At 38.8% G+C, this 18,081-nt stretch overlaps 1 protein-coding gene across 1 annotated transcript in view; it reads right to left on the reverse strand.

Annotated features, from left to right (window-relative positions):
* Positions 1 to 17,599, reverse strand: part of CIAO3 (cytosolic iron-sulfur assembly component 3) — a 40,204-nt gene extending 22,605 nt beyond the window's left edge. The window contains exons 1-4 of the mRNA XM_053695270.1: positions 17,467 to 17,599; positions 12,644 to 12,739; positions 10,452 to 10,595; positions 8,405 to 8,537 (exon numbers count right to left, since the gene is read on the reverse strand). Coding sequence (XP_053551245.1) covers positions 8,405 to 8,537; positions 10,452 to 10,595; positions 12,644 to 12,739; positions 17,467 to 17,532 — 439 coding nt within the window. The 5' untranslated portion in view covers positions 17,533 to 17,599. The remainder of the gene's footprint in view (positions 1 to 8,404; positions 8,538 to 10,451; positions 10,596 to 12,643; positions 12,740 to 17,466) is intronic.
* Between the last annotated feature and the right edge of the window lie 482 nt (positions 17,600 to 18,081).

Below are 18,081 nucleotides of genomic sequence, written 5' to 3' on the forward strand. Positions count from 1 at the left end.
CCTGGGAAGAAGGGCAAACTGGGGGAACAGAAAAAGCTGACTGAAAACCTCAGTGGAACTGCTAGAGAAACCACCAGCACTGCCCTTGATCAAAGAGGCAAAAACCCTATCAGATTTTTAGACAGGACTAAGCGATCAATCTCCACGCAGTCAACCTTAGATAATCTAGATACAGGCGTAGGAACGGACCTAGAAGTAGGTGGCAACCTCCATGGAGGGGAGGAAGACATCTCAACCAGATCTGCAAACCAAGTTCTGCGCTGCTAAGCTGAAGCAATAAGGACCACTGAGATCTGCTCCTTCTTGATGCGGGCTATGACCCTGGGAAGAAGGGCAAACTGGGGGAACAGAAAAAGCTGACTGAAAACCTCAGTGGAACTGCTAGAGAAACCACCAGCACTGCCAGAGGGAATCTCGATCTGAACAATATCTGGGCAGCTTGGCGATGAAGAGAGAAGTCATGAGGGCAAAATCCAGAAACCCCCACCTGACGGGTATCTCCGAGAACACTTCTTGAAGAGCCCACTGTCTTGAATGGGCGCCTGCCCCTGCAGCCTTGATAAGAATGCCTGAAAAAAGACAATTGAGAGACCCCTTCACTGAAGGATGCAAGAGACATCCTTCATCGCCAGATAACTACTAGATCCTTCTTGATGATTAAAGAAGCCACAGAAGGGAAGATGACTAATTGAGATCTGAAAAAATCAGACAGGGCTCAGATGAGGCCACGCTACCAGAGCATTGTAATTAGTTCCCAACTCCAGAAGATTATCGGAAGGACCAATTCCTCCGGCAACCTGAATCCCTGAGCTTCCAAGGGACCCCAAACAGCAACTGCAGACACAATCTCCCACGATGGTCTCAAAAGGCACGAGCCTTGTGACAGATGATCCTGTAAGAGCCACCAGGAGAGAATTCTCTAGAGATGTTGTCTAGGATGATTCACTAAGACAGATTTGAATGATCTCCGTTCCATTGACTGAGCATACATGTTTGGAGGTGTCTCTGATGGATGGGCAAAAGGAATAATGTCCATGCAGGCCACCATGAGACCAATTACTTCCATGCAGTGTCACTGAAGGGCTAGTCAAGGACTGAAAGGATTGCTGAGGACTGAAGGGAGAGACAGGCAGAAAGATGTGTGGATTTTATCAAAATCTTCATGGAGACTGAATCTATAACTGACTCCAAAGAAAAAGGACCCAGGTAACTCTTGTCCTTGTTGCCGTGGCTAGACCAAGTGGCAGGGTACGAAAGAAAAGGATTGTCCAGAAAAACAAGTTCCTTCTTGGAAACCAAATCCTAGGCCCCCTCCTAGAGAGGGGGATTGGAGATAACCCGCTATAATGCAAATAAAAAACCCTCTAAAAAGAGATAAGCAGGCTCTCATGTTAGAGATTAACCAACACACCTTAAATGCAAATGGTTAATAGCAAACCTATTATTGTCATGCCACCATTGGGTCTTGAACTCTGGTCTCTCATGTACCCCAGTGGCCTTCCACTGAGCCACCAGAGGACCTTGATATGAGATTGTGGGATAAAATATAAAAGCTGATAAGGCTACATGTACAATTTCTAAATAAGGACGAAGCCTCTTAGACCTAAATAAAAGTCAGAGCCAAGCAGACAGGGTGTTTAAAACATCAATAACACCAGAACTAAAATAAAGAGAAAATAAAAGTTCATAGCTCTAATAAATAATATCAGCAAATATTATAGTTCTAAGCAAATTAAGGAAAATATGCATTTTACATAGGGCAACAGAAAAACTCCTCACTATGAGAAGAATTATATTATTGTACTTCTATAAGTAAAATATTATAGCATGAAAATAAACATATTAATATCTTAAAAACATTAAGAAAAATATGAGATTTATATTGGACAAAACATGATTCGACAGTCCTAGTAGAAAACCTTCCCAATGTGAGAAGGATTATGTTCTTTGAAAAAGATTAAACATATTATTGTCCTAAGATTACTAAGAACAACATGTATTTTACATAGGATCATACATGATGCCACAGATATAAGTAGAAATCTCTTCAACATGAGCAAGATTAGATTATTGATTCCATATAAATGAGAAGTGTTAGCATGAAATTATATTTATTTAGTGACCTTAGGGGCACTAATATATTTATGTGTTTTACAGGGGATAGTACAAGATGACACATACATTATTAGAAATCTCCTCAATAAGATAAAGATTATATTATTGTGTCCATATAAATAATAGGTTAACATGAAAACATCTTAGGGTCCATTCCAAAATTACTAAGAAAAATGTATTTTACATAGGACAATACATCATGTCACAGCCATAGCATAAAAGTCTACTCAATCTGAGAAAGATTAAACTATTGTGTCCATATACATGAAATAGGTTAACCAACAAAAGATGTAGTTTCATCAGACAATACATGATGCAACATACTTCATATTACTCCCAATCTATGGAGAGTCATAGTACATTTTTTTTATTTTTTATTATCTACTCTCAAAAAAAGAGGCAGAATTAATGGATAAATACCATTAACCACCACTAGTTGGCAGTAAAACCATCAGGGTATCCCTGATAATGTATGTACTAACTAAAAAATAAAGCAAGCAAACAAGTAACTTCACAAAGAAAGGAACATATATAGTGGCATACAACAGACTTATTAGGTACTGCCTGAAACATAAAAGGCAGACACGTCCTCCACACACTGCTTTAAACTACCTCTGTGTCAGCATCTGTCAAACCAATGACTAACACACAACTCTAGTGAGAGCCTCTATAAGAAAAGGCGCTGTAGAGCAGGACATTAGGAAAACCCAGGGCACGCATTGCGATCGCCTCAACAAAAAAAAACAAATAAGCAGGGTGTGGAAAATTAAAGTTTAGAATGTAAAATAAACAGAGTTCCAACGAAATATAGGAAATCATATAAAAGTCCCCAGAGACATTGTTTAAGATGGGTCTTAACAGAACGCACCAAAGATTATCACAGCAGAACCCCCCTGAGGTGCTTTGTTTTAAAAAAACCTGCATGGGAAGCGCAGATGAAATGCCGGCGCCAAACAGTAAAGTCGGTCTGAGTTAAAGGGACTTTTATTATTCAGATAGGGCGTGTCATTTTAAACAATTTTCAAATTTACATCTATCACCAATTTTGCTTTGTTCTCTTGGTATTCTTAGTTGAAAGCTAAACCTAGGGAGGTTCATATGCTAATTTATAAGCCCTTGAAGGCCGCCTCTCATCTCAGGGCTTGTTGACAGTTTTTCACCATTAGAGGGTGTTAATTCATGCGCTTCATATAGATAACACTGTGCTCACGCACGTGGAGCCAGCACAGATTGGCTAAAATGCAAGTCTGTCAAAAGAACTTAAATAAGGGGGCAGTTTGCAGAGGCTTAGATACAAGATAATCACAGAGGTAAAAAGTATATTATTGTAACTGTTTGTTATGCAAAACTAGGGAATGAGTAATAAAGGGATTATCTATCTTTTAAAACAATAAAAAATTCTGGTGCAGACTGTCCCTTTAAAGGGAAACTAAACCAAAAGGTTTTCTTTCATGATTCAGATAGAGCAGCAATTTTAAACAACTTTCTAATTTACTCCTATTATCAATTTTTCATTGTTCTCTTGCTATCTTTATTTAAAAAGCAGGAATGTAAAGCTTAGGAGCTAGCCCATTTTTTATTGAGAACCTGGGTTATACTTGCTTATTGGTGGCTAAATTTCAGTCACCAATAGGCAAGCGCTATCCATGGTGCTGAACCTAAAATTGGCTAGCTACTAAGATTTACATTCCTGCTTTCTAAATAAAGACAGCAAGAGAACGAAGAAAAATTGATAATAGGAGTAAATTAGAAAGTTGCTTAAAATGTCATGCTCTATCTGAATCATGGAAGAAAAAATGTGGGTTTAGTATCCCTTTAAAGGCATGCTTAGTGCAAACACCGGCAAAATATGCTTACCGCGTTTCACTAAGAAAATAAACACACACTACAGTGTAAGTGCTTCATTATGTGGAATTGCAACCCCTTTGGTAAAACTGCATCCGATAGGAACCAAAGTTGCTGAGCTAATGGCACGCATTGCGATCGCCATCCTAAGTTAAAGATCCAAGTACAGCGCTCAGGGTTCCCACATACCTCAATAATCGCACATTACCTAGTCTGCAGAAAACCTCCTCCCATCGGAGGAGCTGCTACTGTAGAGGAGTAACGTACAGGCAAAGATTAGAGTAAAATCTCCCCAATCTGTACAAACTATAAGCGGCAGCCTTTTGAGAATTAAAATGGCAACGTAAGGTACATGCAAAAACTGAAACTAGGCTAGGATTAACCCGGTCCTACATGCCGTCAAGGAAACCAGTAGAGAACTGCCGCTGAGATGGAGCAGAACACCGCAAGTGTGAAAAGGACAGATTCCTCCAAAGTTAAAAATATGAGGAACTAATAAAAAGACCCCTCTGCAGAATCCCCATATTGCTCTCAGGAGCTCCAGTGTCGATATAAGACCACAGAAGAGGCCCTAGTAAATGAGACAGGACATGGCCAAATAATCATTCTGCTCAAATCTGTCATGATATCCTTAAAGAAGGATATAACTAAAGTCCCAGACCCAATCTGAGGGAATAAGATGCCACCCGGTCACCTTTCTTCTGAGCAGTCCCTTGATGAGCCCTCCAAATATAATAAAGGCAAGGACTTACCCTCCAGGGTCTCTGCTGTGGAGCAGCCACAGCACCTCCAGGTTTAGCCAGCTTCATCCGGCATCTGACAGGAACCTGAGTAGAAAGGAAAGCAGTGTAAGAATAACACTGGTTGCCTGATGGGGGCGTTAGTACAGATTGCTGGAGAGAGAACAGAGTACATCCCTGCAACCTCCAGCAGCTAACAGCTACCAAAACTCAATCTTCTTCAGGAGCACCATCTTCACCTCCTCCAGGTTACTGCGGCAAAGAATGACTGGGGGAGTATGGGAAGTGGGAGGGATACTTAAGCTTTGCTGGGGTGTCTTTGCCTCCTCCTGGTGGCCAGGAGCTGAATTTCCCAACAGTAATTGAATGGAACTGTGTACTCTCCATGCCATTGGAAAGAAAATAATAATCAATTTAAAAAAATAAGCCCTGGCAGACTGCCAGCACCTAATATGGTGGCGAGCTATCTTATTAACCCCTTCACTGCTGTGAATTTCAGAAATGTGGTAGGCGGCTGCAATTAGCAGCCGTCAAAACTAAAGAAAATAATGGCAAAACCAGGAATGTCTGCAATTTCTGAACACAGAATGCAGAGATGTATTTACAACGATTTGTCTTATGTCTGCAGTAGTTGTGTGTAAATAATTTCAGTGAAAACCAAAAAGTTTGTGAAAAAGTTAATTTTTTAGCCTGCAGTGGATCAGACTGCACAAAGGCGTAACAACAAGGAAAGGGTAGGCACTACACCAGTGTGCAAAAAGCTTTATTTCTAAATGAATAAAATACATTCAGACATAGCTAGGAGTCCATAGTAGTCACAGTATGACGCGTTTCACTCCCCGCAGTGGCACTTATTTCATAGGCTAGTTTGTGTGCCATTACCTATTCTATTTATAGGCATACATAATTAGAAATTGAACTATTTGTGTGCACATTAAAAACAATATAATTTTAATGTGCGCACAAATAGTTAAATTCCTAATTATGTATACCACAAACTAGTCCTTAAATTTGCATGCTCTATCTGAATCATGAAAGAAAAAATGTGGGTTTCATTTCCTTTTAAGTGCTCCAGAAATGGGCTGGCGTCTAAGCATACGTTCTTGCTTTTCAACTACCAAGAGAATGACGAAAAATTGATAATATAAGTAAATCAGAAAGCTGTTTCAAAATCGCATGCTCTATCTGAATCATGAAAGAAAATGTTTGGGTTTCATATCCCTTTAAGTATACATTAGTACAGGGCTGTAATTGTTGAGGTAGGACTTGGTGCTTACCCAACTGCTTGAAGAACGTTGTTAACCTATGTGCGGTATCCTGAATGCTTAGGTTAAATCGTGCAGCCAGTGACGCTCGTGACTGTGGGGACACTGAGACAATGACCTGCTTCTGCTGAGATGGAGGATCTACCTGAGGAAATAGATAAGGCGCAATACCTAAACCACAAGTACAATCTTTACAAGCAAACAAAAGTTGAGAAAAGTGTCCGCTCGCCTTTTAATACATGGAGCTGTATTTCTAAAAGATTGTACAGCTTCTCTTTGCCCCTCTTGCTTGGGTATCCTATTGTAATGTTACCAACAATATTTCTCTCCTGGTCAACATTTGTAATGACTGAAGTTTTAAATGGTTAAAATAGCTGTTGGCTACATTATAGCTGTTGGCATGCTTAGTGCAAACACCGGCAAAATATGCTTACCGCGTTTCACTAAGAAAATAAACACACACTACAGTGTAAGTGCTTCATTATGTGGAATTGCAACCCCTTTGGTAAAACTGCATCCGATAGGAACCAAAGTTGCTGAGCTAATGGCACGCATTGCGATCGCCATCCTAAGTTAAAGATCCAAGTACAGCGCTCAGGGTTCCCACATACCTCAATAATCGCACATTACCTAGTCTGCAGAAAACCTCCTCCCATCGGAGGAGCTGCTACTGTAGAGGAGTAACGTACAGGCAAAGATTAGAGTAAAATCTCCCCAATCTGTACAAACTATAAGCGGCAGCCTTTTGAGAATTAAAATGGCAACGTAAGGTACATGCAAAAACTGAAACTAGGCTAGGATTAACCCGGTCCTACATGCCGTCAAGGAAACCAGTAGAGAACTGCCGCTGAGATGGAGCAGAACACCGCAAGTGTGAAAAGGACAGATTCCTCCAAAGTTAAAAATATGAGGAACTAATAAAAAGACCCCTCTGCAGAATCCCCATATTGCTCTCAGGAGCTCCAGTGTCGATATAAGACCACAGAAGAGGCCCTAGTAAATGAGACAGGACATGGCCAAATAATCATTCTGCTCAAATCTGTCATGATATCCTTAAAGAAGGATATAACTAAAGTCCCAGACCCAATCTGAGGGAATAAGATGCCACCCGGTCACCTTTCTTCTGAGCAGTCCCTTGATGAGCCCTCCAAATATAATAAAGGCAAGGACTTACCCTCCAGGGTCTCTGCTGTGGAGCAGCCACAGCACCTCCAGGTTTAGCCAGCTTCATCCGGCATCTGACAGGAACCTGAGTAGAAAGGAAAGCAGTGTAAGAATAACACTGGTTGCCTGATGGGGGCGTTAGTACAGATTGCTGGAGAGAGAACAGAGTACATCCCTGCAACCTCCAGCAGCTAACAGCTACCAAAACTCAATCTTCTTCAGGAGCACCATCTTCACCTCCTCCAGGTTACTGCGGCAAAGAATGACTGGGGGAGTATGGGAAGTGGGAGGGATACTTAAGCTTTGCTGGGGTGTCTTTGCCTCCTCCTGGTGGCCAGGAGCTGAATTTCCCAACAGTAATTGAATGGAACTGTGTACTCTCCATGCCATTGGAAAGAAAATAATAATCAATTTAAAAAAATAAGCCCTGGCAGACTGCCAGCACCTAATATGGTGGCGAGCTATCTTATTAACCCCTTCACTGCTGTGAATTTCAGAAATGTGGTAGGCGGCTGCAATTAGCAGCCGTCAAAACTAAAGAAAATAATGGCAAAACCAGGAATGTCTGCAATTTCTGAACACAGAATGCAGAGATGTATTTACAACGATTTGTCTTATGTCTGCAGTAGTTGTGTGTAAATAATTTCAGTGAAAACCAAAAAGTTTGTGAAAAAGTTAATTTTTTAGCCTGCAGTGGATCAGACTGCACAAAGGCGTAACAACAAGGAAAGGGTAGGCACTACACCAGTGTGCAAAAAGCTTTATTTCTAAATGAATAAAATACATTCAGACATAGCTAGGAGTCCATAGTAGTCACAGTATGACGCGTTTCACTCCCCGCAGTGGCACTTATTTCATAGGCTAGTTTGTGTGCCATTACCTATTCTATTTATAGGCATACATAATTAGAAATTGAACTATTTGTGTGCACATTAAAAACAATATAATTTTAATGTGCGCACAAATAGTTAAATTCCTAATTATGTATACCACAAACTAGTCCTTAAATTTGCATGCTCTATCTGAATCATGAAAGAAAAAATGTGGGTTTCATTTCCTTTTAAGTGCTCCAGAAATGGGCTGGCGTCTAAGCATACGTTCTTGCTTTTCAACTACCAAGAGAATGACGAAAAATTGATAATATAAGTAAATCAGAAAGCTGTTTCAAAATCGCATGCTCTATCTGAATCATGAAAGAAAATGTTTGGGTTTCATATCCCTTTAAGTATACATTAGTACAGGGCTGTAATTGTTGAGGTAGGACTTGGTGCTTACCCAACTGCTTGAAGAACGTTGTTAACCTATGTGCGGTATCCTGAATGCTTAGGTTAAATCGTGCAGCCAGTGACGCTCGTGACTGTGGGGACACTGAGACAATGACCTGCTTCTGCTGAGATGGAGGATCTACCTGAGGAAATAGATAAGGCGCAATACCTAAACCACAAGTACAATCTTTACAAGCAAACAAAAGTTGAGAAAAGTGTCCGCTCGCCTTTTAATACATGGAGCTGTATTTCTAAAAGATTGTACAGCTTCTCTTTGCCCCTCTTGCTTGGGTATCCTATTGTAATGTTACCAACAATATTTCTCTCCTGGTCAACATTTGTAATGACTGAAGTTTTAAATGGTTAAAATAGCTGTTGGCTACATTATAAAGTTAAAAGGTATAAGCACTCATATTTTGGATTGCAGACTTTTAATTGCCATTTTATAATACTCATTCTATATAATAAGGGTCCTGAGAATTCCCGTGTTATTAAATCCTTTGTGCAATGTCCAAGCCTGTCTTAAAACGCCCCATATATCACTCCTATCATATAACTTGCTGTTAGAGATGGTGAGGCTTAGGGGCCGATTTATCAAAGGCTTTGCAAGCCTTTTGACCCACTACTGCTGCAGGTTCTCACAAGAGAACCTGCACGCCGTATTTAACAAGTGGCGGTCATCAGACCACTGCTTCCCTAATCATTCACCACCTCTAAATTGGTGAAATTCAATCTCCACGGTCTAGTCCGACCGGAGAGATTGACAACTCCTGCCCGCGCGTGATTGGCTAATAGCCAATCACGTGCGGGCAGGAGGCGGGATTGCACGCAAGCGCAAAATAGCGCTCATGTGCTATGCTGAATTCCTCCAGGGGAATTCAGCCCACCAGAGGAGAGCTGTGGCAAACATGGGCGCATATGTGCAACCCTGTCCGCCTCAGTTTGATAAATCGCCCTTTTAGTTTTGTTATCAATGCATTTAATTTTGTACGTTATCATTTTTGTCGTTTTTAACAAGGCAAAATGTGTGAACAATAAATGTTTAAAATATGAGCATTGTTATCCCTCTATAGAGATTAAACAATGTTTAATTTTTATGTATGGGATAAGATTGCTGTCAAAAAGGCAAGTGTGTGGGAACTAGCATTTATCTTTAACAGTGTTTTGACAGATGCTGGAAGTATAATGTCATATATATATATAAAAAAGAAAGAAAGAAAAAAAAAAAAAAAAAAAAAAAAAAGGGGATTGTACTTCCAATAAACAAATAAAAAGATATGTATTCTAAAAAAAAAAAAAATAAAAAAAAAAAATGTATGTCCCAAAAAATTATTGTATTTGTAAATTTAGATTTGTATTCGTATGTCACAACTTATGAACAATGAATCACACACACAGTTGCCTTTTTTTACAGCAATCTTATTCCATAAATATCTGTGTCTAGCTGACATCAGCACGGGTGAAAAGATAGCTGGCTTTCAAGCATAGGGAGACCGTAGTTATAACATGGCTGTGCCCAATACTTAAAGGACACTAAACTTAATTTTTTTTATTTTAAAAAGAAGACATCTAAGCTAAGGAGCCAGAATTTTTTTGGTTCAGGACCCTGGATAGCACTTGTTTATTGGTGGGTGCATTTAGCCACTAATCAGCAAGCAAAACCCAGGTTGTGAACCAAAAATGAGCCGGCTTCTAAACTTACATTCTTGCTTTTCAAATAAAGATAGCAAGAGAATGAAGAAAAATTCATAATAGGAGTAAACTAAAAAGTTGCTTAAAATTACATGCTCTGTCTGAACCATGAAAGAAAAAAATTTGGGTTCAGTGTCCATTTAAAGAAATCGATAACTTTACACTTTGTCCCCAAATATTTAAAAAACTATAATTTTAAAAATCACATTTGCATATTATTCTCAGGCTAATTTTTGCTTTGAACATATTTCTAGCATTTATTTAGTGATTAATGGCCCTTTAAGGCCCCTACTAAAGGAAACATGTACAAAGCACAGCACATCATTAAATACTATTTTGCTAGATTTGATAAAAAATATACTCACTTTGTTTTGGCTTAGTATCTTGTATAGCTCTTCATGACTCTGCTGTGTGATAAGAATGCTTTCTGCCGAGGTGACGCACCCGCTGCAGGCCAGGCAGTCATTCAGGGTGATCTTAGCTTTTTCCAGTTTCTGAGAGGCACCTTCCTGCACAATATGAAACAAGACGTTAAAGGGAAATAAAAGTGCCAAATGAAAATGTTCTCGATTACATAGAACTATGTGTTTAGCTCTTACAAAGGGGTTAAATGAATAGCTTAAAGGGACAGGAAGCCCAAAACATTTAATTCATGACTCGGATAGAACTTACAAGTTTAAACAACTTTACTTTTATTATAAAATTTGCTTCATTCTTGTTATCCTTTGCTGAAGGAGCAGCATTGCACCACTGACAGGAAGCTGAACACATCTAGTTAGCCAATCACAAGAGACAAATGTGTGCAGGCACCAATCAGCAGCTAGCTCCCACTAGTGTAGGATAGGTGCGTATTCATTTTCAACAAGGGATACTAAGAGAACAAAGCACATTTGAAAACATAAGTAATTTTAAACAGGTCTTAAAATAATGCTCTGATTCTTGCAAGTTTCATTTTAACTATCCTATCCCTTTAAGTAGCTCCCGAGCAGCACCACACTGCTGGGAGCTAGCTGAGCACATCTGGTGAGCCAATGACAAAAGGGCATATTTGTGTAGCCCTCAACTAGCAGTTAGCTCCCAGTAGAGAACTGCTGCTCCAAAACATACCTAGGTATGCTTTTCAACAAAGGATACCAAGAAAAACAACACCAATAATATTTAACAACAACAAAAAAACATAAGTACAAAATGCATGGGACATGTATCTGATGCATTACTTCTAGTTAGTGCTCTCTAGCTGAATAACGCAAATATTAACTAGTCCAATCATATGTATTTTGCACATGTCCTCCAGAGCTCCCTGATAAAACAGTGTATTTAAAGTATAACCTGCGTTTATGGTGTATTTTATCATTTAGAAATGCTGACAAACTGTATAGAGCTGAACAGGAAAAGCAACTGTCTGAAAACGTACATTTAAATGGATAGTACAAACACTTTAGACTGTAATAAAATGCTTAATTATGTATAGTAAAACAACTGTGAAGTATACATTCTATATCTATTCCCCACCCCTTTCCCTGTAAATAAAGTCTGAAAATTGTAGATTTTCCAGTCTTCATATATGTCCCCAATTTACAAAATGTTATTGTATCTTTTCAGCTTATGCAAAACGAAATGCTCAAGTTTAACACCTGCAAAGTAAGACAGTGCTAGTTCATGGGTGTCATTTAGCTAACATTGTGCTCACTCCCGTGGAGTTACCTATGAGCCAGCACTGATTGGCTAAAATTCAAGGCTGTCAAAAGCACTGAAATAAGGGGGCAGTCTGCAGAGGCTTAGATACAAGGTAATCACTGAGGTAAAAATATAATATAACAGTGTTGGTTATGCAAAATGAATCTGTTAATGGGTAATAAAGGGATTAGCTATATTTTGAAACAATAAAAATGTTCAAGTAGACTGTCCCTTTAAATTATTATTTTTTTTCCTCTTTATTTCATCTAAAAGATGTTGTTTTCTTTTTTTTTTATTGATATGCTTGTCTTGAAAAACTATCTACTGCACTTATGATAGAGGAGGTAAACCTTCCCCACAAATACAGCTGTGAGAGCGGTCCTCACAAGCCATAGTGCACAAACATGCGCCTCCCGTTAGTTTCAAAATCAATGTAAACGGCTTTAGCTTATAGGGACAAGAAACACACATTTTGTCTTTCATTATTCAGAAAACGCACGCAGTTTTAAGCAATTTGTTCAATTTACTTATATTATGAAATGTTCTTCATTCTCTTGGTATTTTTCGTTTGAAAAGCGGGGACATAAGCTCAGGAGCGTGCAGGTGCCTGGAGAACTATAAGGCAGCAGTTTTGCAAGACTGTTATCCACTTGCAAGAGCACTAAGTGGCAGCACTATTTCCTGCCATATAGTGCTCTAGACACTTACCTAGGTATCTCTTCAACAAACAATACAAAGGGAACAAAGCAAACTTGAACGTTTTTTTAAAAATTGTATGCTCTGAATCACAAAAGGACATTTTGGGGTTTCAAATCCCTTTAATTTTTTATGTAAAAGAAATAAAAATTAGCACATTACAATCCCATAGTAAAATATTTACCTGACTTATCTGAAAGTAGCTCCCATCATCTTCAATTCGTATCTTAGCTGCTGCTTTCCCCAATTTCTTCTCGACCTTAACAGGTTTGATGCAATCCTATAATAAGAATGGGATAAGAGAAGAAAAAAAGACAGAACTGCATATTGTTAAAGGGATATATCTTGCTTTTGTCTCACTCCCTAGAGAGGCCAATTCTATAACCTAATAGGCAGTCTAGTAGCAATATTAATTTAGAATCCTTATTCAAAGACTGATCTTAAAGTGACGGTAAAGTTTTTTTCACCATCAGTCGTTTTTATGTTCCTTTAACTAACCCAAATCCAGTCGCTAGGTTTGTTTTTAATAAATAATTATTTATTTTGTTCTATTTATAGCTTTACTTTTCCTACCGTTCCCTGCAGATTCTCCTCCCATCCTCCATTTCCGGGTTTAAGATACTGTGACGTATAGAGCGGTCCCACCCGCTCTATACGTCTCTAGTAAGCTTGTGCACATCGAGCATGGAATAACCGCAGCGAGACAAATGTTTCCGATTTGTTGCCGTCTGAGTTCCTCGGCAGCTCCTACTATGACTACAACAGAAAGTTTATAGCGCGCATGCGCGAAACGAGGACGCGCGCGCTTGGAAATTGAGGAGTAAATGTTACGCATGCGCATGTAGACCCATATGTTGGTGACGAAATATGACGGCCGCCTAACGGCCAAAGAGTCAATTGGATAGCTCAACCACGTGATCGTTCTTTAGAAAAAAAAAAAAAAGTGTACGGGTTGTTTTTCGGAAAGCCGATTACAGGACAATAAAATTAGATATCTCAGCTAATATATGTTTTTGCAAATATTGATGAATGAAACTTATATTTATTTGCCTTCATATCTATAATTGTTTCTAATAGAACGTTTGACTTTACCTTCACTTTAAAGACAGGTTCTAGCATAAAAAAAAGTTAGATATTATAGCAGCCCCAAGGTTAACCAAGAAAATGTTGTTGGCATATAACATTGATATTGCTTTTAAAAGGTTTGTTATGTGTTGCAGCTAGATTTGGCATCAAAAGTATTAAAGGGACATGAAACCAAAATGATTTATTTCAGGATTTAGATAGAGCATATAATTTTAAACAAATTTTCCAATTTACTTCTATTATCTAATTTGCTTCATTCTCTACTGGGAGCTAAAAGAACACACAAGGTGAGCCAATGACAAGAGGCACGTGTGCAAAAAACAATCAGCAGCTAGCTCCCAGTAGTCTCTTGTTGCTCCTCATACCTAGGTATGGTTATCAACAAAGGATACCAAAAGAACAAAGCAAATTAGAAGTAAATTGGAAAGCTGTTTAAAATCGCATGCTCTGTGTATCTCTCTATCTATCTATCTATCTATCTATATATATATATATATATATAAAAATATGTATTTATGAATAAAAAGAACATATTCTTCTATGTGAAAAACATTGGAACGTGAAATATTCATATTTTCATGCCTGGTTATTGCACTTGAGAATATGAAATCGGGTTTGCGTGCGAGCGAGTAGGGTGTTAGTTTTCCCCCCACTTTTCTTGCTCTATTGACTTCTATGGGGGAATATATCAAGTGTGCGATATTCTAAAGTTCGGCTTTTTACACGTATCGGATTAGTGAGCGAGTGAAAACAGTTTACTATCAACTTGTAATATTAGCGCTACCCGACGTGCGCAAAAAGCTTACTTCTAGCAGAGTTAGCGCTTGAGGGGAGCTTTAAATAGCTCTCCACTTGTAATCTGGCACTAAATAGGTCTTGTGTAGAAAGCTAAAATGTATTATATTGCCAAGCAACTGTATTTTTTAATTAGATCTTGGAAGTGTGGTATTTTTAATTATTGATAAAACATTTGATTGTATACATTCAGAAAGATACCTGGTTGACAGAGTCAATTTTTAAATGTATGCCTGCTTTTTAAATGAGGTGGGTGACCTTCTTCTTTTTTTTTTTTTTAACACACCCAACACTTTCTTAGAGAAAAATACTGCTGCATGGGCTGACTTAGCTGATAAACTTGCCAGAACATTTAGCTGAGTCATAGGTGTAAAAAAAGGCATGTGTTTTGCACAAGGATTATATATATATATATATATATATATATATATATATACACATACACATTTTAAAAAAGATACAATGAGAGTAGTCTTAAAGGGCCACTAAACCCAAAATCTTTCTTTCATGATTCAGATAGAACATACAAATTTAAACCACATTACAATTAACTATTATTTATTTTGCTTCATTTTTTCGATATCCTTAGTTGAAGAAAAAGCAATGCACATTGGTGAGCCAATCACATGAGGTTTCTATGTGCAGCAACCAATCAGCAGCTACTGAGCATATCTAGATATGCTTTTCAGCAAAGAATATTAAGATAATAAAACAAATTAGATAATAGAAGTAAATTAGAAAGATGTTTAACCCCTTAACGACCGAGGACGTGCAGGGTACGTCCTCAGAAAAAAGGCAGTTAATGCCTGAGAACGTACTCTGCACGTCCTCGGTTTGGAAAGCAGCTGGAAGCGATCCTGATCACTTCCAGCTGCTTTCCGGTTATTGCAGGATGCCTCGATATCGAGGCATCCTGCAATAACAATTTTTGCCCCTCCGGTGCAGAGAGAGCCACTCTGTGGCCCTCTCTGCACCGGACATCGATGGCCGCATTCGTTGGTGGGTGGGAGCGTAAATGGGAGGTGGGTGGGCGGCCATCGATGGCTTCTTAGTCAGAGAGGGGGGCGGGATTGGGGGCGGGATCGCCGGGGGCTCGCACAGGCGTGCGCGCGTGCACAGGGGGCGGCGGGAGGGCGCGTGCACGGGGAGGGAGCGGGTGGGAACCGCTTACACTACAGAAAATTGTACATATTTTTGTAAAATATAATAAAAATAAAACGTAATGGAAGGGATCTGGGAGGGGGTGGGGGATTGATCTGGGGGGGGGGGAGCTACACTACAGAAAAAACTGAAATAAATGAAAAAAAAAACATTTTTATATGCAAACTGGGTACTGGCAGACAGCTGCCAGTACCCAAGATGGCCCCCAATAAGGCAGTGTGGGGGGGGGGGGGGTAGAGAGCTGTTTTGGGGGGGATCAGAGAGGTTGGGGGCTAAGGGGGGATCCTACATACAGGCATATGTAAATATGCTTTAAAAAAAAAAGTAAAAAAAAAAACCTTTTATTTTAGTACTGGCAGACTTTCTGCTAGTACTTAAGATGGCGGGGACAATTGTGGGGTGGGGGAGGGAAGAGAGCTCTATGGGAGGGATCAGGGGGTCTGATGTGTCAGGTGGGAAGCTGATCTCTACACTAAAGCTAAAATTAACCCTGCAAGCTCCCTACAAGCTACCTAATTAACCCCTTCACTGCTGGGCATAATTCACGTTTTGTGCGCAGTGGCATTTAGCGGCCTTTTAATTACCAAAAAGCAACACCAAAGCCATATATGTCTGCTATTTCTGAACAAAGGGGATCCCAGAGAATCATTTACAACCATTTGTACCATAATTGCACAAGTTGTTTCTAAATAATTTCAGTGAGAAACCTAAAGTTTGTGAAAAAGTTGACTATTTTTTTTAATTTAATCGTATTTGGCGGCGAAATGGTGGCCTGAAATATACCAAAATGGGCCTAGATCAATACTTGGGGTTGTCTACTACACTACACTAAAGCTAAAATTAACCCTACAAGCTCCCTACAAGTTCCCTAATTAACCCCTGCACTGCTGAGCATAATACACTTGTGGTGTGCAGCAGCATTTAGCGGACTTCTAATTACTTAAAAACAACGCCAAAGCCATATATGTCTGCTATTTCTGAACAAAGGGGATCCCAGAGAAGCATTTACAACCATTTGTGCCATAATTGCACAAAATGTTTGTTAATGATTTCAGTGAGAAACCTAAAATTTAGAAAAATTTTACTTTTTTTTTTTATTTGATCGCATTTGGCGGTGAAATGGTGGCATGAAATATACCAAAATGGGCCTAGATGAATACTTTGGGATGTCTACTAAAAAAAAATATATACATGTCAAGGGATATTCAGGGATCCCTGAAAGATATCAGTGTTCCAATGTAACTAGCGCTAATTTTGAAAAATAATGGTTTGGAAATAGCAAAGTGCTACTTGTACTTATTGCCCTATAACTTGCAAAAAAAGCAAAGAACGTGTAAACATTGGGTATTTCTAAACTCAGGACAAAATTTAGAAACTATTTAGCATGGGTGTTTTTTGGTGGTTGTAGATGTGTAACAGATTTTGGGGGTCAAAGTTAGAAAAAGTGTGTTTTTTTCCATTTTTTCCTCATATTTTATAATATTTTTTATAGTAAATTATAAGATATGATGAAAATAATGGTATCTTTAGAAAGTCCATTTAATGGCGAGAAAAACGGTATATAATATGTGTGGGTACAGTAAACGAGTAAGAGGAAAATTACAGCTAAACACAAACACCGCAGAAATGTAAAAATAGCCTTGGTCCCAAACGGACAGAAAATGGAAAAGTGCTGTGGTCATTAAGTGGTTAAAAATGCATTCTCTTTCTAAATCATGAAAGAAAAAATGTGGTTGTCATGTCCCTTTAAAATAAAAATAAATCTATACAGATCCTACTTTTAATAGATCCCCTGGTACTATAAACATGCAGCAGCTAAACTATAGTTATTAGGTTATTACATTTCTGCCTTCCATTACATGAAATACGATTTTACATAAGTGTAGGACAACGTTTTCTCTAGCAGGAGTGCTTGTTTATTCCCTGAATAGAGTCTGTCATAGAAGTAAAATACAGTCAATATACCTGAGAAGGTCCTATAAAATCATCCAGGTCAGTCAGCTGCAACACTCCACTAAAGGGCGACGCCATGTCTAGCTAGTAGCTAGTTCCCATAAAAGGAAAGGACCTGGAGTCAAAAGACTGTGTTGATCACATGGTTACATGTTGCTAGAGGTACGGTAGCAGCCAGTTCCTAAATTGCTGTAACCTACTGTTGTTTCTGCTTTTCAGTCACCCACTAGTAAACCAGATCACGTGACGTCCCAAACTGAATATATCTGGGAGCGAGGAATGAGTGCGCGGCTGCGCGCATAGCTGTTACTAGCTGCGGCAGCGGGAAAGTGTTCTGCTGTTGGATTGCTGCGTCATATATTTTTATTGTTTTATAGTATCATGATCGTTAATTATAGTACTTGAATTAATTTTTTTAGCCTCTTCGTTTACTTTTGTAATATGTTTTAGTAGATTGTTTTTATCATTGGCTCTGCCGATCAGTTATTTTTTTGGAATCTGAAAAACAAAAATAAACAAACAAACAAACGGGGTTAAAATAAGGACTCACAAAGTGATTGTTAAATTATTTTAGAAAATCAAATTAGACATATTTATATGACACCATTTTGGAGCGGGAAAAAGGCG

This window comes from Bombina bombina, chromosome 11, assembly GCF_027579735.1.
Source record: "Bombina bombina isolate aBomBom1 chromosome 11, aBomBom1.pri, whole genome shotgun sequence".
Lineage (NCBI taxonomy): Eukaryota > Metazoa > Chordata > Amphibia > Anura > Bombinatoridae > Bombina > Bombina bombina.